Source organism: Tamandua tetradactyla, chromosome 3 (genome assembly GCF_023851605.1).
Source record: "Tamandua tetradactyla isolate mTamTet1 chromosome 3, mTamTet1.pri, whole genome shotgun sequence".
Taxonomy (NCBI): domain Eukaryota; kingdom Metazoa; phylum Chordata; class Mammalia; order Pilosa; family Myrmecophagidae; genus Tamandua; species Tamandua tetradactyla.
The window spans coordinates 81123375-81134010 of NC_135329.1; the positions used below are offsets into that span (position 1 = coordinate 81123375).

At 52.1% G+C, this 10636-nt stretch overlaps 1 protein-coding gene across 1 annotated transcript in view; it reads left to right on the forward strand.

The window, feature by feature from the left end:
• The window catches only part of LOC143677439 (kinesin-like protein KIF1A), a 61407-nt gene extending 53058 nt beyond the window's left edge, over window positions 1-8349 (forward strand). Inside the window, 6 exon segments of the mRNA XM_077153390.1 lie at window positions 619-674; window positions 1849-1957; window positions 2747-2813; window positions 2907-2991; window positions 5386-5491; window positions 8094-8349. Coding sequence (XP_077009505.1) covers window positions 619-674; window positions 1849-1957; window positions 2747-2813; window positions 2907-2991; window positions 5386-5491; window positions 8094-8166 — 496 coding nt within the window. The 3' untranslated portion in view covers window positions 8167-8349.
• Window positions 8350-10636: the final 2287 nt, after the last annotated feature.

The following is a 10636-nucleotide window of genomic DNA, read 5'->3' on the forward strand; positions in this document are numbered from 1 at the left end:
TCCAGAGCCCATTCTTCCCACTCGAGGAGGGAGGCTGTTTGCATGTGGCCTGGTGGGCCCGACTGAGAGCCTGTCAGAGCTCTGGGCTTGCATCCAGCTCCTCTCTAAAACTGGGGTGGGGTCTTCCTGCTGTCAGGACTTGGGTTCCTGCACTCTCACATCGTGAGCATCCCTGAAGCCTGAAGATCAGGGGACTCGGGAGCCTGTGGGGTGTGGCCCCTACTTGCGGGCTCCTTCTTGTGGTGGGGGAGGGGGCCACCCCCTTCCAGCCCACCCTCCATCCCACAGGCAGAGAGGACTGTGGGTCATCCTCAGGGGGCTTTGGGATCTTCCTGTCTCTGTTCTGGATCCCCCTTCTCAGCAGGCCCCAGAGCTCAGTCGGGGCAAAGAGGAAAGCCAGGAGAAGCTTTGATTTAGGGACCCCAGGAGCCCTGCCTGCCCTCAGAGGTGCTGAGGGAGGTGCCATCCGGGCCCTCTCAGGCCTTGGCCCCCTGGTCCCTGAGGGTCCCTCCTCTCCTACCCCAGATGGGCCGCAGGAAGCAGGGCTTGGGCTTGGCAGCCTGCCACCTACTCTGTGCCCCTTGGGCCCATCTCACAGCTGCATTTCCTTCTCCACAGCCCCCTGAGACCCTCGCGCCGCCATTTCCCACGGGTCATGCCACTGTCCAAGCCAGGTAGGGGGGCATGCCCTGCACCTGTCACACCTCACCAGGCCCCCATTCTGCAAGGGCACCCTGCTAGGGCAGGGTGGGGACATGGGGCCCCCGGCCTGTGCCTTGGTGCCTCTGGGCACACACCAAGCAGCGGGGTGCTGGTCTGATAGGCACCTGCCCACCACTGTACAGTGGCCAGAACAAGGGACAGGGTGGGAGCAGGGGCTTGGCTGGATCCTGAAGGGTGACCTGGGTATGGGGTGGAAGGCAGCCTGAGGCGATAGCTAGAACGTGGGGGTTCATTGAAGAAATGGTGCTCAGAACCTGCGGATGCCATCTCAGGGCTACTGAGCTGCGCAGGAGTGCTTGGCCTTTTGGATATGGGTTAAAGATGTAGTTTTTTTCCTATGAGTTGAGAGCCAGAACCCAGGTCTACGGTGGGTGGGCATGCAGAGACAGCTCTGGGGTGGACTGTGCGTCCAGGGTCCCTTGTCGGGAACCCCGTGCACCACTAGGAGATGGGGGTTGCTGCCTGTGGTGGGGGTGGCTCTCTCAGGCATTCCTCTCCTTCTGCCCTTCCCATGAGGTAAGGTTTGTTTTGCAGCCTGGGGACACTATTGAGAGCAGCTCCTAACAATCCTGGGCCTGATAACCCATCAAATGGGTCACTGCCTTCTGTCTGTGGTGGCTCCTGGTTTGCAAAGAGCATGTCCCGTCTTACGTGGTGTCCCTGAACCTGCAAGGGGACGCTCTGACCCACAGTTAGAGGCTCAGGTGGGCTTTGAGAGGGTTAGGGTCCCCTGAGGTGGAGCCTGGAGGACAGAGGTGGGGCCTGTGGGGCAGGGTTTCGGTGCTGGCAAGGGGAGCCGGACATGGTGCAGAGTCAGGGGCTGCGGCTGGGCAGAGCTGCTTCCCAGGGGGTCCTGAGCAGGTCTGTGGCTGCCCCTGCCAGCTCCGAAGGCCTCTTCAAGGGCCTGCGCCAAGGTGCTTTGGCCACACACTTTTCCCACCTGGGGCAGGAGAGTCTGTGAAAGTGTCCATGTGTCCCCTGAGCCTGAGCGCCCAGGACTGGCTGATCCCGGTGTGGGAAAGTGATTGGTCGTGTCTCCTGGGGGAGTGGGTGGAGAGGGAGCCACACACCTTCCCTCTCCTGGCCCCACTGAGTGCCCTGGATCACTGCCTGCCCCTCCTCCAGTGCCTGCCACCAAGCTCAGCACGCTGACGAGGCCCAGCCCCGGGCCCTGCCGCTGCAAGTATGAGCTCCTAGTCTACTTTGAGATCTGCGAGCTGGAGGCCAATGGAGAGTGAGTGGGCCTGGGCCGCCTCAGGGATCACCTGAGGGTGGGACTGGGCTGGGGGCCCCCAGGGATTGTGGTAGGAGATGGGGGGTGAGGCAGAGGAGGAGAGAAAGGAAGTGCTGAGCTGCCCTGGGCCATGGGTACAAGCTGTCATTCTTTCAGATGTTTTTCCATCTGGTGCTAGAAGATGGGACAGACAAAGCCCTGCCTTTGAGGAGCTGACATGGGGGGCAGCAGGGGAGGGGGCAGCTGGATCCCGGGCACAGGAAGTGGAGGGGCAGCTGAAGCCTTGGGTGGGGCTGGAGCAAGTGAACGAGGGGCTGGAAGGAGCTGGGTGGAGGGGGCAGGTCCCTATGGGCAGGGCCTCCGGGTGGAGGGGACTTTGGATCTTGCCCTTTGTGGAGAAGTTTTGGGGGCTAAGCAGAGGGCAGGAACAGTCTTCAGGGTCTGTCTGGCTGGGGGCTGTGTGACTGTTGGGGCAAAGGGGAGCAGGAGACTGACTGGGGGCTGTTGCCAGGGCCCAGGCCAGAGGGGCCAGGCCTCGTTTGTCTCCCCATTAGACAATACTCCCAGTGCAGTATTCTCTGGGGCTGGGTAGGCTAAGGATGAATCAGTGTGTAGCTGACTCTGGGTGCATGGCTGTGCCCTGCCCTCCCCCGCATTCTTTGCCCAAGACAGCTACTGGCTTTCTTGGCTCTCACCCCTGTCTACTCCTCTGGAGCCCAGTGCCCCTGGCAGGGGGCGGGAGGGGAGGCGGGCTAGGGGGCGTGGTCCTCATGCATCGCTCTCTGACAGCTACATCCCTACTGTGGTGGACCACCGCGGTGGCATGCCCTGCATGGGGACCTTCCTGCTCCACCAGGTGAGAAGCCCCCTGCCCTGCCCACCCTGAGCCCCCCAGCCAGCCTAATCCTCAGTCCTTTCTGACCATGTCATCTTTCCTGGTGCCTGGCAGGGCATCCAAAGACGCATAACTGTGACGCTGCTGCACGAGACGGGCAGCCACATACGCTGGAAGGAAGTGCGTGAGCTGGTTGTGGGTGAGTGGAAGAACAGGAGTGGCAGCTGGGGGCATGGGTGGGGCTGGGGACAGGAGCCTGGACCCTACGCTGGAGGCCCGGGTTCTCCCACAGCTGTGTGACCTTGACTGAGCCACTTAACCTCTCTCTTCCTCAGTCCTTCACCCGGAAGACTTGGACCTGGGTAATGACCCCAAATTGTAATGGAGTCACCAGGATCTTAGACTTTTTCTCCTACCACCTCATGCTCTGAGCTCTTTGTTCTACCAGAACCGTTTCCTTCCCAGGCTTTGCCATTTTTCTTCTGTTTTCATTCATCTAGAACATGCACAGTTGTCCATCAACGTGTGTACTCAGCGTGAGGCCCCCCAGCCCCCCACCTGTGCCCCGGGTTGACAGGCATCCCCTGGAAGCAAGCCTTGGCATCTTGGGGGCACCAGAGGGTGCCCATAATGGGGGGTGACCAGGACACCCACCCCCCAAATGCAGGATCCTGAGCAAGGAAGTTCTAGGCACAAAGACAGAGCTCTTAGTTTAGAAGTCTGACCTATTTTCACACGTCAGAGGAGCTTCAAGCAAATGTGCCACACCATTGATTTCAGCTGTGGTCCAGGACACTCTAAAATGAGTTTAAACACTCTTTAAACGTTAGTTTAAAGGGAGATGTGATGCAAAGGCATAGCTGACACAGGGCCCGGGGCACGGTGGGGTGATGAAGGATGCCAGGTGCACTGGGCCCTGCCCCCAGCAGCCGTTTTGTCCTTGATGTGTGTCTGCACCAGAGAGAAGGAAGGGCAGGTTCCCCTAGCACAGGGCTTCCGGGGAGCCAGCCCTCCATCCCTTCCCGACCACCTGGTCCCTAGGAGAGAAAGAGCTAGAGGTCTCTTTAGAGGATCCCTTGCTGGCCTCCAGAGCCAGGGATGGCTCAGCTTGCCTCTCAGGCCCATCTGGCTTCCACCTTCCTTCCCTCTCCACCCCCACTGGGCTGCCTCCCGTCCTGAAATGCCGGTGAGAGTGAGGGTCTGTCTGTCTGTGCCCCCATGTGTGTGAGGGGTGGCATTTAATGGTATTTTGAAAGACACTGGTGCTAATGCCAGGGTCCCAGTCCCAGGCTACCTGACCGAGGTTCCATCTCAGGGCTTCACAAACTAAAACAAACCTGTGACTGGATCCAATCTTGCACCAGGGTCTGTTTTGGGGTAGGTGTCACCCCCTCTCTCTTCGGGCTTCCCAGTACCCTGAGCTCCTTGTTTACAGTCTCCCCTATAAAACCAGCATGTTGTGGCCTGTGGGGGTTGGGAGCCCTGTGATGAGGACACATGGGGAGAGCAAAAGAGATGAGACCCTCCCCTATACTGCTGAGGGTCAGTAGGGGCTTCTGGCCTGGGGCAGGGGGAACAGCCGGGAGCTGTGGGTGGGTGGGCCTCTCCACGCTGAGAAGGGGCTGGCTGGGCAGAACCAGAGCCTGTAGGGCCCTGGTCCCTAGGTCTGCCCGTGTGCCCCCACTTGGACCCCACTGCTGTCTCGTTCTGACCTGGCCCCATGGGTGTGGGCCAGGCAGGCTGGCTACTGGGTCAGACTCAGCAGTAAGAGAGCTGCTGCCAAAGCCCCTGCCCCAGAGGCTGGGGGCCGCCCCCTAGGCAGCCTCCGTCCTGTGTTTGAGCCCCTCCCCAGTGGTTGGCTCTGAGCCTTCAGCCTCCCTACCCACTTCCAGCCATGGGGATACCTTGTGCCCAGGCTAGCCCTGGAGGGCCCAGACTTGGAGAACAGGCCCCTGGTAGCTGGAATCAGGAAGGTCCCAGAATGTGGGGCAAGCAGTCCCAAGGGTCACAGAACCAAAGTCTCACCCGGGGTTGTATTGCCTCTCCACACATGTGGAAGAAGAGGGAGGGCCCAGGGAATAGGCACAAGTGCTCACTTGCTCCTTTGGATGAACGCGCAGCTCTTACATCCAGGGCGAGGCCCGAGTGCAGCCCCAGCCACATGTTCCCTTCACAACAACTGTACCCTGAGTCTAAGAGTCTTGTGAGATTCCTCTATTGGAAACTCCCCTTGCAAGGAGAGATCTTACGGCATGGAATTGTATTTCTGATTTTTATAGCTATAAAATTGCTTTGCTCAGATTGTCTTTCCCAACAGTGGGAGGTTTGCTGCTTCCCAGGCTGGGTATGTGGCTTTCTCAGGAGATGGAGAGAAAACAGTTTACGGTTGAAAAACTCAGAACTTAGACCTTGAAAAGGAGGATGGGAGAGCAGGGACCTGCTGACCGCCGTGTGGTAGCCTAGTCCTCCCCTGGGGTCACCTCCTACCCATAGGCCTGTGGCCGCAGGCGTCAGTTCACATCTATGAACTGTGGTTTCGTGCTCTACCTGCAGAGAGGTGGGGAATGACAGGCGCTCCTTACTTTTCCTGCAGGGCGTATCCGAAACACTCCAGAAACCGACGAGTCTCTGATCGACCCCAACATCCTGTCTCTCAACATTCTCTCATCTGGATACATCCACCCTGCCCAGGATGACCGGTGAGTCTCCCCTTATGGGAGGCAGCAGGCTCTGTACCCCAAACCCCTGGAGATAGGGCTGGATCAGGGTGGCCGCTGCCTTCCTGCCCAGGGGTGTTCCCAGACCACCAGGCCCTTGGTTGACCCAGCTGTGTGGGATGCAGTTATGCACGACATGTCCAAGCCCCAAAGCTTTCCTGACATCCTTTTCTCACACCTGAATGTGCTGGTGCAATGTGGGGAGGGAGGTGAGGACCTCAAAGGTTCCTAGGCTCATCCACGCATCGTCTATCCATACACTCACCTGTCCGCACGCTCACCACCCATGTATTGCCCATCTGTGCACTCACCCATCCATGTACTCACCTATCCATACAATCACCTGTTCACATACTCACTTGTCCATACCTGTCCATGTACCTGCCCACATACTCACCTATCCATGCACTCACCCATCCACGTAGTCACCTGTCTGCACAATTACCTATCCACATACTCAAGCATTCATACACTCACCCATTCACACACTCACCTGCCCATGCATTGACCATCCATGTACTTGTCTGTCCATACTCACACCCATCCTTGCACTCACTGTCCGTTCACTCACCTGTCCACACATTCATGTGCCACACACTTACCCATCCACACATACACACCTGTCCATGCACTTACTGTCTACACACTCACTCATCCATACACTCACCTGTCCATGCACTCAACTGTCCACACACTTATCTATCCACAGACTCACCTGCCCATGCAGTCACGTGTCCACATACTCACCCATCTGTGCACTCACCTATTCACATACTCGCCTGTCCACAATGCACACATCACGCACTCACCTGTTCATGAGCTCACCCATCTACACACTCACCTATCCACACACACACTCACCCACCTATTTACTCACCTTTCCACATTCACCTGTTCTCATACACTTATCTGTCCATGCACTCACCCATCCATACATACTCACCTCTCCACACACTCACTCATCCACACACACTCACCTGTCTATGCACTCCCCTGTCCACATGCTCACCTGTCCATACACTCCGTCCTTCTGCAGAAGGGCTGGGTGGGAGTTGCTGAGTGGGTGAGCTCAAGTCCTGTCCTCAGAGTTTGCTTGGTCCTGGCCTAGGGTGATGGGCAAACACACAGACCTGTGTTCCCGAGGACTGCTCTGCCGTGGATGGTCTTCTGGCAGGGTGGGGTTGTAGATGGGGGTCTGGAAGGCAGTTCCAAGGTGTGCTGGCTAATGTTCTGGTGCTGTTTGCCCTGCGTCCCGGGCTGGCAGCATGGCCGTGCTGAGCATGTGCTCCTCGCCACTGGCCTTTTCCTTTCTGCCTCCTGGTGATGGTTGAGATCCTTGAGCTGTGGCCACAGCCTGGGCCTGGGGTGGTGGATGGGGGTTTTTGAGCCGGAAGGCCCTCTGCAGCTGGGTCAGGGTAGTTCTGGACGGGTGCACCAGGATTGGTGGGATGTGTGCTAGGGGGTGGCTTGGGGGCCATAGCTATATATAATAACAGCTGAAACAACCAGGAAAGAGATCAGGCCTCAATTAGAGTTTAAACTGAAGCCAATCTGGCTAGGTCAAGGTAAATTAGAATGCAGGGTGAAAAATGATGGTGTATGTACTCTAGACCTTCAGCCGCCATATGAGATCAAAGAGAAGTTTATTACGTCTAGGACCTAAGTTTTCTGAAACACGTAATCTGAATCAGCCTCTCTAGATAGCTAAATTAGATAACCAAGGCTCCTGGTGTCCAGAACAGGAATGAGGCTCTGTAATTCTCTATGGCTTGGCATAGTGCCAGGATACATTTTACACTGTGGTGCGCTGATAATTAAAAAGTATTAGTAGACTCCCTGGAGGATCCAAGGGGGAAAACTTTATGTAGATAGATAGATAGATCGATAGATAGATAGATAGACAGATAGATAGATAGATGGTACTATCAAACTCCCATCTTGGAAACCCTGGGTATCCTCCCAACCACTGGGGACTCCCCCCAAAATAGGCCAAACCCTGGATTGTGAGGCTTGCCTTCACAAATACTTATTTCTATAAGGGAGAAGCTAAGACTACCCAAACCAAGGCCTAAGAGTTGCTTCCAGGAAGACTCTCTGTTGCTCAGAGGTGGCCTCTCTCTCTTTAAGCCCAACACTGCAAGGAAAATCATTACTTTCCCCCTATGTAGCACTGGCCATTCAGGGGTGAAAGTCTCCCTGGCAATGTGGGCTGTGGTTCCCGGGGATGAGTCTGGACCTGGCACTGTGAGATTGATGTCTTCCTGACCAAAAGAGGGAGAAGAAATGAAATAAAATAAGCCATCAGTGGCCAAGAGAGATCAAATGGAGTCAAGAAGCTATTCCGGAGGTAACTCCTATTAGATAGTTCTAATTGCCATGGTTTGCAATTAGTGACCAACACCACTCCTGTTAATTCTTAAGAACACCCAGAGCTCAAACTGAGACTCTATAAAGGTTTCATGCACTAGCTTTGCTTCCCTGGAAAATATAATTCCCAAAGGATTCCTAGGTTAGATAAATTCTGAAACCCAAAGGGATCAGCCTTTCCAGGATTATCAATTAATTACATCCCCCTATCCTTCAGTGTGGACACTCCTCAACACGAAAAAGTCAGACCTGCATTTCCCAATGATCCCTATAGAGTGCAAGAAGGATGAAAGGAAAAGGAGGAGGTATAACAGAGAGAACAAGATCTAACAAATGAGTATGGCTGCTGAATCACTGTATTAATATTCCTTCTAGTCTCCAGTGTTCTGGAGCAGCTAGAAGGAAAAATCTGAGATGGTGGAATGGTAGTACATGACAAACTCTGAAATCTGTTCTGTTGCTGCTTGTTGAAGTGTGCTTTAAAATTATTGCTTTTTTCTTTGTTTCTTTGTTTTGCTTTGTCTATATGCTATATTTTACAATAAAACATTAATAAATAAATAATAAATACTTGAGTCTGTTTCTGAGCTTTTCTTTAGGTTGCGTTGCCCTCTGTCCTTGTACCTCATTGTGCTGCTCTTTCTGTCCTTGTAAACCATGGAGCACCTCCTGTCACCTCCCTTTCCAAACTTATCTTGGGTAATTTTCTCACCTAAATCTTCCAAATGAATTTTACGTATATGTTCTCAGACTAGAGGGATTTAAAATTCAGAAGTAGATAGCACAATGTAATCTGATGGTAGCTCAATAATGTAAGTGCACTAAATGAAGCTGAATGTGAGGATGGTTGAGGGAGAAGGGCTGGGGGCACACATGACACCAGAAGAGGTAAACACTGAGATGGTATAACTTAAGAATGCCTAGAGTGGACAATGATGGTGATTAAATGTAAAAATAAAGAAACATTTTTGCATGGAGGAAGAACAAATGAATACCAACATTGTAAGGTGTTGAAAAGGGGATGACGTGCTGGTTTGAAAGGATGATGTGCCCTAGAAAAGCCATGACTTAATTCTGATCTGATCTTGTGGGAGCAGATGTTTCTTTTAATCCCTATTCTATAATGTAGGTTGGAGTCTTTGGATTAGATTATCTCCATGGAGATGTGATACACCCAGTTGTGGGTATTAATTTTTTGATTAGATGGAGATGTGATGCCACCCATTCCAGGTGGGTCTTGATTAGTTTACTGGAATCCTTTAATAGAGGAAACACTTTGGAAAAAATTTGAGAATGACAGGCCTACAAGAATCACAGAGCCCACGCAGCCAGAGACCTTTGGAGATGAAGAAGGAATACGCCCCAGGGGCGCTTCCTGAAACAAGAAGCCTGAAGAGAAAGCTAGCAGACATCACCATGTTCACCATGTGCCTTTCCAGTTGAGAGAGAAACCCTGAAAGTCTTCTTGAGCCAAGGCATCTTTCCCTGGATACCTTAGATTGGACATTCCTACAGTCTTGCTTAAATATTGGATGTTGTCATGGCCTTAGAGCTGTAAACTTGCAACTTAATAAATCTCTCCTTTTAAAAGATGTTCCATTTCTGGTATTTCACATTCTGGCAGTTAGCAAACAAGAACAGATGGTATACAGAGAAAATATACAATCTCTGCATGCTAGGGTCTATAGTCAACAGTAACATTGTAATATGCTTCAACTGAATGTAGCAAAGGCAATATGTCAAAACTAAATGTCAACAATGGGAGAGGGATATGAATTCTTTGCAGAAGAAAAGGAGATGTCTTCCTATAGGTTATAGTGGCGAAGGTATGTCTATTAACTTAGGTTGGATTGTATAATGTGTGATTAAAACTGTTTAAAACTGAACAGAGAAACAAATGCTAGAGAAAATGTGGAGGAAGAGATACCTATTCACTGTTGGTAGGGAAATGAGAGATGCAGCCCCTTGGAGGACAATGTGGTGGTCCCACGGGAGGCTAGGGGTGGGGTTGCCACATGATCCTGCAACCCCTTTGCTAGGTATATAACTGGAGGAACTGAGAGTGGGGACAGGAATGGACATTTGCAAACTAGTATTTATGGCAGCAATGATTCACAATTGATAGAGGTGGCCAAAGTGTATAATGACTAAGGAATGAAAGGAAAAACTGTGGTGCATACATACAACAGACTACTGAGTGGCTGCAAGAAAGAATGAAGCTGTGAGGCAAGAAACTGGGTGAATGAACGGTGGTGACATGTTGAACGAAAGGTCAGAAACAAAAAGACAAATATTATTATGTCTCATTCATATGGACTAACTATAATATACAAACTCAGAAAATTGAAGTCGAGGGCATGGGTTATCAGGCTGGGGTCTATTATAAAGGGTCCTAGATTGTAAGCTCTTATAGAAGTCACATATATGCAAGAGGTGTAACTGTCATTTCTAAATTCTCAGAAACTGAGCTATTTATGTATAACCTGGTCATTCCCTGAAACTTTGGGTATTTATGTGACACTTTAGATTCAGAATTAGACCATTGAAACTATAAAAGTCAGCATTACCCCATTCAGCAACTGTTCAAAAAGTTGAAAAAGTGGTCAGACTTCAACTAGAGATATGAATGATGCTGAGGTGGATAGGGCTAAGGTAAACCAGACTAGAGGGTAAGGATGATATGGCTCATATTTTAAAACTTCCTCTGTGTGAAACCAAAGGGAGAGATACTTAATTGGTGCAAAATTTATATTTTTCATG